Genomic DNA, 17518 nt, shown 5'->3' on the forward strand with positions numbered 1-17518 from the left:
GAGGCCAAATCCAAATAGCATGTTTTGGCCTAATATTGAAGCTGAAGCTGAACATTGGAATGTCTTTTAATATAAATTAATGATTAATATTCCAACAACTTATTTTTTAAAGTTTGCAATATTTATTTTAATAACAATATTTACATATATTAAATAAATAAGTCAATTATATTCTACTCTGAAAAGCATGTTCATCATTTTTAGAAATGGATTGAAATGTAATGCATAAGACAGACTATTTCCTTTTCTCTAGAGAACAATTGAAAGCTATGTGGATAAGAGGATGGGAAGCACATATGGGCCGCCTGGAGGCAGAAAAATGACTATATTTATTGATGATATTAATATGCCCATGATTAATGAATGGGGAGATCAGGTAGGACTAAAATATCTCATGTAAATGATATTTAATCGGTATTCTTAGTGACATATGAAAAGATCAATAACTGTCACTTTATTAAGCCTAGTAACAATTCTCAGTCTTTTTTGGCTTCTTGGTTATAGATGACATTCTTCCTTCTTGAAATCCCTATATGCTTCCCCCCAACACTCCCTCTGCCTCTCTGGCTGCTTGATTTCAATGTGCTTTCTGGCTTCCTTCTTCCTTTCCCCAGGGTTTTATCTTTGTTCTCTTATTTCCCACTCTATATACTCTCTCCCAGGAGTACCTGATGTTTAGAAAACACTTTTTTTTCTTTTTGGCTGCGCCGCACAGTATGCGGGATCTTAGCTTCCTCACCAGGGATTGAACCCGTGCCCCTGCAGTAGAAGCACAGAGTCCTAACCACTGGACCACCAGGGAGTTCCCAGAAAACAATTTTTAAAAAAACCCAAAACTCTGCCATGCACCACTGTCCTACTTGTGATCGTCTGTCATCCCCAGACTCACTCCCCTTAGAGGACCTCACAGTTGCTGCCAGGGTTCTGCCTGTTCCTGGTGGGATCCCCAACACGTCCTCCCACCACCGTCTACTGCCTCATCAACACCATCAATCTAGAGCCCACCAGGACCCGTCACATCCCTTCCACCCTTTTTCCTGGTTCACCTCAGCCATCACCAGGATGTCAGGACTCCCAGGTCTGTCCGTGCTCATCCTGACACTAAACCCCATCAGTCCTGCTTGGCCCTTGTCTGGCCCCATCTCCTACTTTCCCCACTCCTGAAAACTTTCTGTGTGCCCTTGGCAGCCATGGTTCATCCACAAAATCCCCTGTAAATTCAGCTTCTTCTCTGAGCTTTTCCCTCACCTTCTTGCTCTAATGGAAACCCAGGATGCTGCTTTCCCTGCAGACTTCTCACCTGCAGGTGAGGGAGATGTCCTTCTCCATTCTCATTGCCCTCTTCCCTGAAAACCTATCACTCTGACCTCACACCCACATGTTGTTGCAGTCATCTTGGACCCTTGGGTCACACCCATCCCTCCCCGAAGATTTCAGTCCCCAGATGACTGTTACTCTCTCCAGGGCTGTCCCACTCTCCGGGGCCAGCTTCATGGTGTGCACAGTGTGTCGTTGCAGAGGGATTCGCACTTCAGAGGAGCTTGCACGTGGTTTAATGCTCTGCTGTCACTGTCTTGAAATTTCTAATAATGATTTTTGAAGAAAGACACTTGAATTTTCATTTTGTCCTGAGCCTCACAGATTATGCAGCCATTCCTGCTTGTCATAATTCTCAGTGATGCCAAAAAATGTCTACGTACATGATCTTGACCTCTTAGTTCCTTGACCTCAACTCCTCCAATGATCATGTCTTCCACTCCGTCTGAAATTACTCATTCATGCAGTCGTACCCTACACCTTGTCATTATCAGTAACTGTGACCTGTTCATTATCTCAATTTCAAGCGTTTTATTCTCTGATCACCATGTCCACATTCTGTAGCTCATTCCCTCTACTACCCAGACTACAGATGGAGCTACCAGCCATTGTTCCTACCATCATTAAATTCTCCTTCATTTCTTCTCATTTCCTCACTTCCTTCCTTTCCAGCTAAAATTCCATAATCCATTATTATAATCACGGTAGCATGCACCCTCTACTCATTTGTGAAAGCCTTAACCACATTAAATCCTTGTTAAGCCTCTTTGCTCACCAGCCACCTGCACCTATGCAGCCAAACTTGGCTGGAGAAAAACACACAATACTGCTTAAAATCACTTTAAAATCATGATTATGGACCTCAGCTGAGCTCATAATACTACCCAGCAATTATACTGCGTGTTTTGTGTTATATATCTTTATCCTGTCTATTCCTATCCTACATTTACATTCAGGTTCCTTTCATACCGTCTTTTTCTCAGACCTTGGACACCTTCATTTCCTTGCCCTCAGCTGAGCATGAAGTGCTACAGCCTTCTTCCTATTCCACTGAGGACACTGATTTTTTTTTGTTCCTTTTTCCTTTTCTTATGATCCATTTACTGCAGTCAATTTCTGTGTTCTAGTGGTTACCCTAGACAGTACATCCTACATACGTAGTCAAAAAGAAAGATAATCTAACACTACTTTCCCATTTTGTATATCCAGTGACCTTTGAGCACTTTAATTTCCTTTATCTTTCTCCTGATTTATAATTTTATTGTTGACTTGTATTTTAAGTCTATGCCTCTATTTTTATTTTTTATTAGCATAAATTATATCATTCACCTTTATATTGTGTTATGCCAGTTTATTTTTAAAAAATTTTTATTGGACTATAGTTGATTTACAATGTTGTGTTAGTTTCAGGTGTACAGCAAAGTGAATCAGTTATACATATACATATATCCACTCTTTTTTACATTCTTATCCCACAGAGGTCATTACAGAGTATTGAGTAGAGTTCCTTGTGCTATACAGTAGGTCCTTATTAGTTATCTATTTTCTATATAGTAGTATGTATATGTCAATCCCAGTCTCCCAATTTATCCCTCCCCCCATTTCCCCTCTGGTAACCATAAGTTTGCCTTCTACGTCTGTGACTCTATTTCTGTTTTGTAAATAAGTTGATTTGTATCATTTTTTTAGATTCTGCATATAAGCGATATCATGATATTTGTCTTACGCTGTCTGACTTACTTCACCTAGTATGACACCTGTCGGTCCATCTGTGTTACTGCAAATGGCATCATTTTGTTCTCTTTTATGGCTGAGTAATATTCCATTGTATATATGTAACCACATTCTTCTTTATCCATTCCTCTGCTGATGGGCATTTAGGTTGCTTCCATGTCCTGGCTATTGTAAATAGTGCTGCAGTAAACACTGGGGTGCATGTGTCTTTTCAAATTATGGTTTTCTTCAGATATATGCCCAGGAGTGGGGTTGCAGGATCATACAATAGCTCTATTTTTAGTTTTTTAAGGAACCTCCATACTGTTCTCCATAGTGGCTGTACCAATTTACATTCCCACCAACAGTGTAGGAGGGTTCTCCTTTTCTCCACACCCTCTCCAGCATTTATTGTTTGGAGATTTTTTTTGAGGATGGCCATTCTGACCAGTGTGAGGTGATACCTCATTGTAGTTTTGATTTGCATTTCTCGAATAATCAGTGATGTTGAGCATCTTTTCATGTGCTTTTTGGTCATCTATATCTATTTTTAAAGTGAACTCCCGTGAGGCATTATTTTTTACTCTTTTATATATTCATTCTTTGTTTGCATTACACACTTATTTACCACTTTTTTTACTCTTTATTCATTCTTAGAACTTCCTTAGGAGAAAATCTTTTAGTGACAAACTTAGTTTTTTTGTTTGTTTGTTTGGTCTGCAGAAGTCTTTATTTCATCCCCTTTATTTGAAAGACGTTGCTGGATAGAAAAATGTAGGTTGGCAGTTATTTTCTTTCATCACTTTAAATATATGATTCCTATCTTCTGCTTTCCTTGTTGCTGTTGAGAAGTCAACTACCACTTAGTCATTGCACCTGCAATGACTTTCCTTTCTCTGCTTTATTTTCTCCAAAGGACTTATACCATTTTATTTACACACATACGTACATACAGGCATGCACGTGTATCTTTTGTCTCCCATCACAGGAACGTATGCTCCATGAAGACGGGGATTTTTGCCTATGTTACAACAGAGCCAGACACAGAGTAGTGATTGATTAAATGCTTCTTGAATGAAAGAGTGTCATATTACAGGGGCTTGTGTGTCTTCCACTCAAAGATGCCCAGTAGGAATTTGGATATACAGGTGTGGAGTTTAGAAGAGAATCTGAAGCTAGAGTTACAGAGTTGAGATTCTTTAGGATTTAGGGTTGAGATGGCATCCCCTGAAATAGAAAAGAGCCGAGGATGGAACCCTGTAGAAGAGTTACATTTGAGGGATGAATGGAGAAAGAATGGCTTGGGAAGTGATCCAAGGTCTCCAGATGAGCCTGGAAAGAACTGAGTCTCTAAAACCAAGAGAGGAAAAAATTTCAATATGGAGGGAATGTTAGCAGTGGTAGAGGCTACAGAGAAGAAAGATAAGGATGTAAAATCCAATACCAAAACATTCAGGAGTAAAACTATCCCATTTTCTGATTTAAGGTATTTTAAACAGTTGAATGTGGAGTGTGAAAGATATAAAACTATAGTAAAACTTGTAACTCTGAGAACTCCTGTAATTGTACCAAATATTCTGTAACTCTCCTATCTAGATTTATCAGCGTGGTAAAGAGCGCATTGGATTTGCACCAGACATCTTCAACTTACAGTTTAGGGTTTATGGGTGGTACCATTTAAGTCAAATTGCCTCGAAGGCAACATTCACAAACACTTCATTGATAAAAGTTGAGCGTTTTCTTCTGATCTCATCTGTACTATTTTATAGGAGCTTTGGAGGAAATGATAGTGATGTGTTACTAAAATGTTACTATATAAAATTCCAGATAACTAACGAGATTGTGCGACAAATGATGGAAATGGAAGGAATGTACAGCTTGGATAAGCCTGGAGATTTCACTACTATTGTTGACGTACAGCTCATAGCGGCAATGATTCACCCTGGGGGCGGTCGAAATGATATTCCACAACGTTTGAAAAGACAGTTTACGGTGTTTAATTGCACATTGCCTTCAAATGCTTCAATAGACAAAATTTTTGGTATGACTGTTCTTGGTGTTTAATTTTTTATTGCGTTACATAATGGACATAAATCATGCAAAACCTTATTTAAGAGATAAAAAGGCCCTGTCAGAAGTAGGGATTAAATATCCGAAATGGAGAGCTAAATACCAGGGACTAAATACTAAGCAGACTCATGTTTATAGCCTATTGTAAGACTCAGGGATATTTAGAAATAGCCTTGTTGAAGGTTGGCTTTAGAGGTAAGTAAACCTTTGTGTTGTGGTTTTCTTGGCACGATTAATCAGAGAAATTTGGGCTAATGAATGATAGCCCATTGATCAGAGGTTAACAACATAATATACTAAGTCAAATGTAGCACTTTGCTATGTTAATGAAAATGATATTTTGACACCAAATTTAGGCTCACATAAACCATTCCATTAAAATTATGTACATGAAGACATATAAGAGAAACTGACCCATGCATATGTGATCATTAATTATTTGACATAGCAAGTACTGTAGATCAGAAGAGAAAGGCAGACTTCCAAGAAATGGTACCGGGATATTTAGTAATTCTTATGTGAAAGTAATTGAAACTGGACCCCTACCTCACACCAAGCATAAAATCAATACAGAAGGATTAAAGATTTAAATATGGAAGGCAAAGCTGTAAAGCAGTGGAAGAAAATATGGGAAAATATCAGAATGATCTCTGGGTAGGAAAGAACCTCTCAAATGAGACTCAGAAAGCATAGACTGTAAAGGAAGAAAATGATAAATTTGACTAGATTAAAATTAAGAGCTTTTGTTCAGTTAAAAAGCAACATTAGGGCTTCCCTGCTGGTGCAGTGGTTGGGGAATCCACCTGCCAATGCAGGGGACATGGGTTTGAGCCCTGGTCCGGGAAGATCCCACATGCTGCAGAGCAACTAAGCCCGTGTGCCACAACTACTGAGCCTGCGCTCTAGAGCCTGCAAGCCACAACTACCGAGCCCACATGCCATGACTGCTGAGGCCTGCGTGCCTGGAGCCTGTGCTCCGCAACAAGAGAGGCCACTGTGATGAGAGGCCCGCACACCATGGCGAAGTGTGGCCCCCACTTGCCACAACTAGAGAAGGCCTGCGCACAGCAATGAGGACCCAATGCAGACAAAGATAAATAAAATAAATATATTTTTAAAAAGCAACATTAAAAGAGTAGAAAAAAGACAAGTTGCAAAGTGGAAGAAAAAAATTTCAACACATGTAACAAAGCAAAAAACTCAGTAATCTGAATACTTTAAGAAATCCAAAGAATCAATCAGGTAAAAAGCAAACATCCTAATATAAACATGGACCAAAAGCCAGGCACTTTAAGAAGAGGAAACCATATGGCTAATAAACAAAGGTAAAGATGATAAACATTAGAATTCAGGAATATGGAAATTTAAAACACCAGGAAAAAAACCATTTTATAACCACTAGATTTGCAAAAATGAAAAATTCTGACAAAAAAATCAGGCACTGGTGAAAATGTAAAGCAACTGAGACTCTCTGCCCTGCTGGTGGGAGAATAAATTGCTACGAGCCCTTCATAATGACTGGACATTATTACTGGTAGTAGAACATGTGCACACCCACCGCCACTCCACTTCCAAGTATATACCAGTTCACCATTTTTTTCCTTTATGGTTGTGCTTTATGAGTCTCATTTAAGAAGTCCCTTCCTATCCAGAGGTCCTACAGGTATTTGCCTATGTTTCCTTCCAAACGTTATATAGTTTTGCCTTTCGTATTTGAGTCCTTAACCCATCTGTAGTTGATTTTTCACATGTGCACCAAAAGACTTACACAAGAATGTTCATAGAACAGTGTTCCTGACAGCAAAAACCTTGAAGTAACCCAATTATGTATTGACAGTAAAGTCGGATAAATACATTGTGGCGTGGGCGTACCGTGTAGTGCTCTAGAGCAGTGAATGTGAAACGAACACAGCTACATGCTTCAGCGTGGATGAAGCCCAGAAATACAATGTTAAGAGAGAAAAAGCATCACAGAGGAGCATATAACATGATTCCATTAAATTAAATTTCAAAAACTAAAGTTAAAAGGAAAAGGTTAAAGTTCAAGAACGTAAGTGCCAAAGCTTTTTTTTGGAAAAGCGAGTTACTGATTCTCACCAAGTCAGCGCCCTGTCTACCTCTGGAGGGAGGAGGGATTGGACAAAAGAGGCTTCTAATGTACTCAGACAATCTTGTATTCCTCAGTCTAGTGGCTGTACGTGAGTGTTTGATTATTTGTTAAACTTTTATACACTCTTTGATATGATTAATATTGAAAATGAGATATGGAAACAAACCAGAAACCGAGGCTCAGAGAAGTAAGATAACTGCCCAATTAAGGCCATATAGCTAGTGCATGGCAAACGTGTGATGCTGATTCTGTTTTCTGATTCCACATCCCATGCTTCATATATAACACATTTGTGCCGCAGGAAGCTGGAGGTCTAGAATCATAGGATTTCAGGAAGCAAAAAGGCCTTACAGGCATCTAGCACAACCAACCATGACTTTGGATAATTTCACGTTCCCTCAAGGCTGCTCTTCTTTGGTCTATGTGAATGAAGCCCAGTTTCTTTAGCTGACCCACCCTTCATAAACCTGCTATGCGTCTCTGAGCAGATATTCGTATTCATTTTCCTCTGAAAATACCATGCTCAGAACTGAACATACTGCTCAACATAGAGTCTCACAGGGACGAAATAGAGTTAAATCTGTTTTTGCAGTCTAACACCAAACACATTTTGGGACTTCAGGAACAGTCTATAACACCGTAGTTCCTGAGGGTGATTATGTCAGATTGTCACTGTGTTGGGTGTTTCCTAGGAACCATTACGTCACCACCCAGGCCAGTGTGTTGGCTGACTGCAGGTCAGGAGATATGGGGGTCCTGATTTCACTTTTGTCAACAACCAATCTGTGTGAACTTGAACAGTTTGCTTTACTTGTCTGTGCCTGGTCTCCTTATCTGTAAGATGAGGATGTAGTCTCTAAGTTCTTCTCCAGCTCTTCTACTCTTCAGACTGAGGGCTGTTTTACAGGTTCCAGAGCCAGGTTTCCTCGGTTCAAACCTCAGATTCACCCACACACAAGGTGGGTGACCTTGGGCAAGTTACTAAACTCATATTAAAATGGGAATAATAATAACCTTCAGGTCCATCTGTGTTGTCACACATGGCAAGTCATGTCAGACAGAAAGACAAATACCTGTGGTCTCACTTATACATGGAATCGGGAAAACAAAACAAATGAACAAACAAAACAAAACAGACACAGACTCATAGATACAGAGAAAAAACTGGTGGTTGCCAGAGGGGAGGAGAATGGGAAAATTGAGTGAAATAGGTGAAGGGGATTCAGAGGTATAAACTTCCAATTATAAAATAAATAAGTCATAGGGATATAATATACAGAATTAGGAATATAGTCAATAATATAGTAATAATTTTGTATAGTGACAAATGGCTACTAGACTTACTGTGGTGATCATTTCTCTAATTGAGGTATAGTTGATTTGCAATGTTGTGTTAGTTTCAGGTGTACAGCAAAGTGCTTCAGTTATACATACATATATAGCTATTTTTTTCTGTTTCTTTTCCTTTTTAGGTTATTACAAAATGTTGGGTATAGTTCCCTATGCTATACAGTAGGTCCTTATTAGTTATCTATTTTATATATAATAGTGTGTATATGTCAATACAAGTCTCCCAATTTATCCCTCCCCACCATTTCCCCCCTGGTAACCTTAAGTTTGTTTTCTGTTTCTGTGGCTCTATTTCTGTTTTGTACATAAGTTCATTTGTATCATGTTTTTTAGATTCCCATATAAGCAATATCATATGCTATTTGTCTTTGCCTGGCTTACTTCACTTAGTATGGTGATCTCTAGTTCCATCCATGTTGCTGCAAATGGCATTATTTCATTCTTTTTGATGGCTGAGTAATATTCCATTGTATATACGTACCACATCTTCTTTGTCCATTCATCTGTCAGTAGACACTTAGATTGCTTCCATGTCTTGGCTATTATAAATAGTGCTGCTATGAACATTGGGGTGCATGTATCTTTTCGAATTGTGGTTTTCCCTGGATAAATGCACAGGAGTGGGATTGATGGATCATATGGTAAATCTATTTTCAGTTTTTTTTTTTTTATTTTTTTTTTTTATTTTTATTTATTTATTTATGGCTGTGTTGGGTCTTCGTTTCTGTGTGAGGGCTTTCTCTAGTTGTGGCAAGCGGGGGCCACTCTTCATCGCGGTGCGCTGGCCTCTCACTGTCGCGGCCTCTCTTGCTGCGGAGCACAGGCTCCAGACGCACAGGCTCAGTAATTGTGGCTCACAGGTCCAGTTGCTCTGCGGCACGTGGGATCTTCCCAGACCAGGGCTCGAACCCGTGTCCCCTGCATCGGCAGGCAGACTCTCAACCACTGCGCCACCAGGGAAGCCCTATTTTCAGTTTTTTAAGGAACCTCTGTACTGTTCACTACAGTGGCTGCACCAATTTACATTCCCACCGACAGTGTAGGAGGGTTCCTTTTCCTCCACACCCTCTCCAGCATTTATTATTTGTAGACTTTTTGATGATAGCCATTCTGACCAGTGTGATGTTTTAAATTTGAATCACTGTGTTGTACACCTGAAAACACCAAAATATTATATGTCGACTATACTTCAATAAAAATATAAATAAGAAAACGGGAAGAATAATAATATCTACCTCAGATTCTTTCTTATAGGATGTTGGGAGGATTAAAGGAGTTAATACATATAAAATGCTTATCGCTGCATACTAAGCTTTGCTAGCCCCACTGCTGACTGCCAGTCTTAGCTGATTCCTTGAGAGAAATTCTTCACATCACCTAGCTTAGTCATCTTGTAATGATTTATTCACTGGGATAAACATGTACCTTGTGATCTTATAGGAAGCTCATACCTTCAATCTTGTTTATTTTTCAGGAGTTATTGGCTGTGGGTATTTTGATCCTTGCAGAAAGTTCAAACCCGAAATATGTGAGATGATTGTGAATTTGGTTTCAGCGAGCAGAGTGCTGTGGCAGTGGACTAAGGTACAGAATCATCTGTTGTCAATAATCAGAAAAAAAATGTCAACAATTATTCAGCCTAGTTCTCACCTCATGGCTCATGAAGTTATCATCACATCATGGGTAGTAGTGTTTTTCTGGAAAAGACAAATTAGGTGCTGAAGTAGATTTATGACACCTTTTCCTTCCAGGGAGCAAATATTCTGACTGAATGATGCTTTCCATATATATGAGATATTACTGTAAACCAGACACGGCATCCAGGATAAAGTAGAGTTTTGCTGAAATGAGAACACTGCTTTTCCACTTGTTACTCTGATTTGTAACTCTTTGTATGTCTGTCTTCCCTACCTGCTGCCAACAGCCAAACTGTGTCAGATACTCAGATGTTCACTGACTGAGGGAATACATGGATTTCCAGATATTCTTAGCTAGTCAAGACTTAAAGTCCAACTTGTGGATTTCTCTGAGGTGGAGCATGAATTAGTAAATGGATGGAATGTACTCAACAAAATAGTCTAGATTTTAATACAGAGGTCAATGCCCTAAGTAAAACTCAATAAGCCTTGAGGCTGTCACCAGATGTCTGAAGGCAGACTCATGAAAAAGCAATTAAGGGTAGGTCTGAGATTTGAAGAAAAACACAACAAGATTGATATATTTGCTTAAAAAAATTGGTGAAGGAGATGAGGATTAATTGTCATAGTTCACTATACATTCATTTGGCCACTTACACACCATCTGGGCAGAAGCTTATGTCCTGGGGAAGCTCCAGCATGGAGTTTCAGAAGGTCTGAGTGTCTGAGATAATTTTCTGTGGTAAGGTCCATCTATTTTCCAGTGGGGCTATTTTTCAATTTAATGTGCCCATATTCATATTTTTCTGGAAAGCTTTGGCCTTCCTGGTATCTTTCCATGAAAGCTTCTTTTGTTTTATGAATGTTTATCAGCCTCACTTCCTCACATTTCTTTACCTCTTTAACCCGTTTTGTACAAGTTTTCATTTCCACTGCTCTCATCAAGGTCACCAAATTCCTCAGTCTTGCCAGATTCAAGGGTTGGTTTCTTCTTCCTCTGACTTGACGCTTTAGCAGCATTTGACGTAAATGATCCTTCTAAACACTTCTTCACTTGTCTTCAGAAGGGCCTCTTGCTCTTGGTTTTCTTCCTACCTCACTGGCTACCTTTTCTAAGTCCCCACTCTTTCCCCTCCTCTAAATACTGGAGTGCACTTGATCTCCATGTTGGGACCTCATCTCTACCTCCATTCGTACTCAGGTAGCCTCATCCAGCTTCATGGCTTTAAACACCATCTCTGTGCTGATGAGTTCAAAGTCAGCACTTCCATCCCAGGCCTCTTTGCCCGGCTCCAGACTTGTTTCTTTCTTTTTTAAAAATTTTTTAGCCTCACTGCACAGTATGTGGGATCTTAGTTCCCTGACCAGGGATTGAGCCTGCGCCCCCTGCATTGGAAACGCAGAGTCTTAACCACTGGACCCAAGTCTGGGAAGTCCCCCGACTTGTTTCCAAAAGCTTAGTAGACACCACCGCTTCGATGTCTAATAACCGTCTCAAAGTTAACAAGTTCTTAAGTATGATCCTGCCTCAGAATTTTGTATCAATTATCCTGCCTCTCAGGCTAAAATACAGGGCTCCGTCCTTGATTTGTCTCTCTTATTCCCTACATCCAATCCATCAGCAAGTCTCAGTAACCAGGCTTTCAAAATATATATGGAAGCTGAGCGCTTATTGCCATCTCACTGCGATCACCCTGCCTGGTCCATCGCCTGCCCTCTCGACCACGCAGCGACTTCCTAACCAGTCTCCTTGCTCTTTTCTTGCCCTCCTAGAATCTGTTCTTTACACAGTCCTAAAATGCTTTTTAAACAGCACATCCGAGATCATCATTCCTTCTTAAAACCACCAGTAGATTCCCAGTTACACTTGCAGTGAAACACAATGCCTAGCTCTGGCCTGTGAAACTCACCCTGAGTCGGCCCCTGCTTACTCCTCTTCCCTTCCATCATTTTGCTCCAGCCATGCTGCCCTTCTCACTGTGCCTTGAACACCCCAAGTTTTTCATGCCTCTGGGCCATTATACTTTGTTTGACTCTTTTCTCATTATTTTTACCTTCAGAGAGGGTTTCTGGGATCATTCTCCCTAAAATAACTGTCCACCACCCCATCACAGGCATTATCTGTCTCCTGACTCTACGTCATTTCTTCTAACCATGACTTTTATCATTGTGATTTGCCTATCTGTTTTTCAGTATATTTGTTTCTTATTTATTGTCAGGCTCTCCCACTCGAATAGAAGGTTCCTGATGGCAGCAGATTTAGCTGTGCTATTTACCATGGTATCTTTGTAAGGGTAGTGGGAGGTGCTCAAAAATAGTCATTCACTCAAAAAATGAATGAATCTTCCTCCTCTCCCCAACCCCAAATAAGCAGCCTTCTTTGTATCTTTTCTTCAAATTTCTCATTTTCACAAAGCACTCCTTTAATCCACTCATGCCTTGTATATCACTTTATATTACTTTACATAACTTTAAAGCAGAAGCAGGTGAGAAAAGAAAGAAGCTGACAAAAGTTAAAAGGAAATGTTGGAAGATAAGGAAAGAAGCAGGTTAATAAATGAGAAGAAAAGGGAAAGAAAGGACTTTATTTAATTCTACTGAATAATTGCTTCAGTTGCCAACGGCTGCCATCTTAGCTGCAGTCTTTTACAGGAAAGAAAAAAAAAGCAATATTCACATAGCCTTATCCCTTTATTTTTTCATATTTGTAATATAAGTGCATGCTTTACATTTTGGTGAGTAGAACGAACATTTTAGCTTGGAATGGAACTGAGAGCAAAGAGGGAAATTGAAAGGTGATTGTTAACATAACACTTCTCTTTATTCTATATCTCCTCTTGCTACCTGCTGTTTTAACTTGCACTGTGAATTAGCCTATAGAAATTACTCTACAAACTCAATAGGGTACTTTTTCCATATGGAAAGGACATATTCCATGAATAGGTACTAAAGAAAGCATTTGCTTTCCTGAATTAGTCATGTAGGCAGTCTGCTTTGTATCTCCAGAGTTATCATTGTTTCACTTTCAAAAATGATGCTGATGGGGCTTCCCTGGTGGCACAGTGGTTGAGAGTCCGCCTGCCAATGCAGGGGACACGGGTTCGTGCCCTGGTCTGGGAAGATCCCACATGCCGCGGAGTAGCTGGGCCCGTGAGCCATGGCAGCTGAGCCTGCGCGTCCGGAGTCTGTGCGAGGCCACAGCAGTGAGAGGCCCGCGTACTGCAAAAAAAAAAAAAAAAAAAAAAAAATGATGCTGATGGTATCAACTACAATCTTTACACTTGGCCAGCAGTACTTCCCACACCTAACACCTGAAATTTATCCCTTAACTGGTACCTCTCTTTATAAGAATGTGGACTGTGTCATGTTATAGCTTTGCCTATTTGGATTCTAGAAGTGGGTAGAAATAAGTAAATTAGTGTTCAAACAAACAAGCAAAACTCACAAAAACCACCAAGTAATTATAGCAGTATGTCAGAATTGCCTGCCCATTTATTGCAGATATACAGATACATGAAAGCATGTTGACTGAGTTTGGATCCATAAGTGAAATCTAGATCATGATACACGAATGTATTTGTGGAAATCCAAATGCACTCAGGACCTTAGTCAAAGCCATCTATAGAAGATGATCATTATTGACTTTAGACGTGAACATTCATTATTCTTAACTGAATGACAGCCAGCTCACACTCAGTGTTTTGTTATGACGTATTTCCGTATACACACTAATAAGGTTAATAATGATTAGGAATGCTTATTCCTACAAGTCAGATCGTTTTTAAGAACTCAGGGGACAGTGGCTTGTTCAAAGCCAGCTCATGGTGGTAGAACAAAAGAGTTGGAGTCTGCATCCAGGGCATTATTCTTCAGTCCATCCTATTCAAGGTCTTAGGGTCTTTTAAATTCTGTGCTGGTTTATTTATGATGTGTCTTTTTTCCCATCAATGCTGTGACAAAAATATAAACTTTATTTTAGTTTATTTACTCAGCCTGTTTTATTTAAAATAGGAACTGTGAAATAAAATCATTCTAAAAGCAGTTGTGTTTTTAGGTTTTTTACAAAATTAATTAATTTATTATTTAAACATCTTTATTGGAGTGTAATTGCTTTACAATGGTGTGTTAGTTTCTGCTGTATAACAAAGTGAGTCAGCTATACATATACATATATCCCATATTGCCCACCTCCCTCTTGCGTCTCCCTCCCACCCTCCCTATCCCACCCCTCTAGGTAGTCACAAAGCACCGAGCTGATCTCCCTGTGCTATGCAGCTGCTTCCCACTAGCTATGTCTTTACAACTGATGGGGTATATATGTCCATGTCACTCTCTCACTTTGTCCCAGCTTACCTTTCCCCCTCCCCGTGTCCTCAAGTCCATTCTCTACATCTGCGTCTTTATTCCTGTCCTGCCCCTAGGTTCATCACTACCACTTTTTTTTTTCTTAGATTCCATATATATGTGTTAGCATACGGTATTTGTTTTTCTCTTTCTGACTTACTTCACTCTGTATGACAGACTCTAGGTCCATCCACCTCACTACAAATAGTTCAATTTCATTTCTTTTTATGGCTGAGTAATATTCCATTGTATATAAGTGACACATCTTCTTTATCCATTCATCTGTCGATGGACACTTAGGTTGCTTCCATGTCCTGGCTATTGTAAATAGAGCTGCAGTGAACATTGTGGTACATGTCTCTTTTTGAATTATGGTTTTCTCAGGGTATATGCCCAGTAGTGGGATTGCTGGGTCGTATGGTAGTTGTATTTTTAATTTTTTAAGGAACCTCCATACTGTTCTCCATAGGGGCTGTATCAATTTACATTCCCACCAACAGTTCAAGAGGGTTCCCTTTTCTCCACACCCTCTCCAGCATTTATTGTTTGTAGAGTTTTTGATGGTGGCCATTCTTGTGCTTTTCATTTTATCTGAAAAGTAAATTGAGAGTATTACATTTTGTTTCCCAACTCTAGGTGAAGATGCTGCCTACTCCTTCTAAATTCCATTACATTTTCAATCTGCGAGATCTTTCCAGAATTTGGCAAGGAATGTTAACCGTAAAAGCCGAGGAGTGTGATTCAATTCCTGTTCTCCTGTCACTTTTCAAACACGAGTGCAACAGAGTAATTGCAGACAGGTGTATATCACAGTGCTTGAGTTTAAATGTACTATATAAGTAGTTTATACTACTAGAATAATTTCTGCATTATCTGCTCAAATAAGTAGAATAAAGGAGGATTATCTTAAATTGCTCTGGGGCTTGTGAAGCATGGATGTCATTTCCCACCTGCTGGTGGGAAAACGCTCTGCCAATTTCCTTCAGTATTATTTCAACAGGACATTAAAAAAAAAAAACCACATTATCAGAACGTTGATAACATTCAGAGGAAAAGTTTGTTAGGTATAGTTTCTAAAAAGTTTGAGATCTGTGTAGTGAGAGCTCTGCTGCATGGTGACATCTGGTACATAAGCTTAGTCATCTTTCTGAGCCTCTGTTCCCTCCTCTATAAAATACGATGGCAATGCTGGTCTTACGAAGCTGTAAAGGGCCTACCACAATGTCCCACGTAGGTGGTATCTGTCAGATGTTAGTCCCACTCCTTCCTCCCTTACCCTTCTCAAGTCATACGTCTGAAAAGGACCTTCGTATACTGTGTGCCCACAAACCTAGAAAGAGGATGCTCACCCACTACTGACTGTCAATTCTATGCTTCTATTGCAAGTTTTAGGGACCCTGAACCTCACCCATGGGACTCATCTATACTGTTAAAGAAAAAAGTTATTTGTGACACTTGTTGAAACAATAAGACTCTCGTACTTTATTCAAGACTGTCATGAGAGGTGTAGGGCCTATACAGTGAGGTTTTGCAGTAGGGGTGAGAAATTGGGCTCAACTCCAAATACAACAAGGAAAAAGTGGGAATTTATAACTGAGGAACAGGATGGAGGAGTTTGGTGGATGCGAAAGTACTAAGAGGAAATAAGGGAGGTCTGGGAGGATTCTGGCTAAATGGATTTAACAGGATTCTTGCTAAAATTAGATGGTGCAAAGGAGGACATGGAAGTCCAAAATTGGGGCTTAATAGGGAAGAGGATTCAGAAGAGCCTAAGTTTGGCCAAGGAGAGACTCTTTGTCAGTATTTTCTATAAGTGATATTGTCAATATTATAGCTCTCTTGGTTGGGGTTACATCTGCCTCTGGTCAGAAGGCAGAACATATTGTTTCCCTGTTCTGAGGTAATGGAGATACAGGATAGGGGCTGAGAGGAGGTGGAGAGGGGTTGAAACCATGTTCAGTTAGAACAGATGGCTTCCTATTTTGCATTTTTACTTCTGTATTTTTGTTTCAGATTTATAACTCCTGATGATGAGCAGTGGTTTAATGCACATCTTATTCGTGCAGTTGAAGAAAATGTTAGCCCAGATGTGGGATCATATATTCTTCCTGAACCATACTTCGTAGATTTTCTCTGTGAGATGCCTGAACCAACTGGAGATGAACCCGAAGACACTGTGTTTGAAGTGCCCAAAATCTATGAATTGGTATTTATATTCAGCTTTTTGGATCACTTACCTAACCAGATATTTGCCGTAACTTGCATGATAGTTATATGTTATGATTCGTGTCATCATACACCAAGTAAAATATTAATTTCAATGAAATTTAGCAGAAATCCCATTAAAGTCAGATATAAGACAAGTACACGTACAATTATCACAGTTATTTAATATTGGTTTGAAAGTTCTAGTCAGTGCAACAAAAATGACAAAAAAGAAAATAGATGTAATTATCAGATAGGAAAAAACAAAAATATCCTTATTTGCAGATGATATGATTATCTCTTAATATAATCCAAGGGAATTTAAAATCTGTTTCAACTACTAAGAGTTCCGTTAGATGACCAAGTATGATATAAATATAAAACTGTGTAACTATCGTCTATATCAGAGGTTGGCAAATCACAGCCAGTGGTCCGAATCCAGCCTACCGCTGGTTTTTTGTTAGATTCATGAGCTAAGAAGGGTTTTTATATTTTTAAATGGGTAGAAAGAATCAAAAGAATAATAATATTGTGTGACATGAAAATTATATGGAATTCAAATTTCATTGTTCAGAGTTAAAGTTGTATTGGAACACAACATGTTTTCTATGACTGCTTTTGCGCTACAGTGGTGGAGTTGAATGACCACATGGGCCACAAAGCCTAAAATATTTACTGTTTTGCCCTTTACAGAAAAAGGCTGCCATCTCTTGCCAAACAATCTCAAGACAGGAGATACAACATAAAAGTATTTCATTCAACAGCAACAAAT

The 17518-nt window shown here is 39.4% G+C and overlaps 1 protein-coding gene across 1 annotated transcript in view; it reads left to right on the forward strand.

Annotated features, from left to right (window-relative positions):
* Positions 1-17518, forward strand: part of DNAH8 (dynein axonemal heavy chain 8) — a 322160-nt gene that overhangs the window by 169730 nt on the left and 134912 nt on the right. Inside the window, exons 55-59 of the mRNA XM_065885438.1 lie at positions 254-376; positions 4858-5071; positions 10035-10144; positions 15178-15341; positions 16555-16747. Of these exons, the coding sequence (XP_065741510.1) occupies positions 254-376; positions 4858-5071; positions 10035-10144; positions 15178-15341; positions 16555-16747 (804 nt within the window). The remainder of the gene's footprint in view (positions 1-253; positions 377-4857; positions 5072-10034; positions 10145-15177; positions 15342-16554; positions 16748-17518) is intronic.

This window comes from Phocoena phocoena, chromosome 10, assembly GCF_963924675.1.
Source record: "Phocoena phocoena chromosome 10, mPhoPho1.1, whole genome shotgun sequence".
Classification (NCBI taxonomy): Eukaryota; Metazoa; Chordata; class Mammalia; order Artiodactyla; family Phocoenidae; genus Phocoena; species Phocoena phocoena.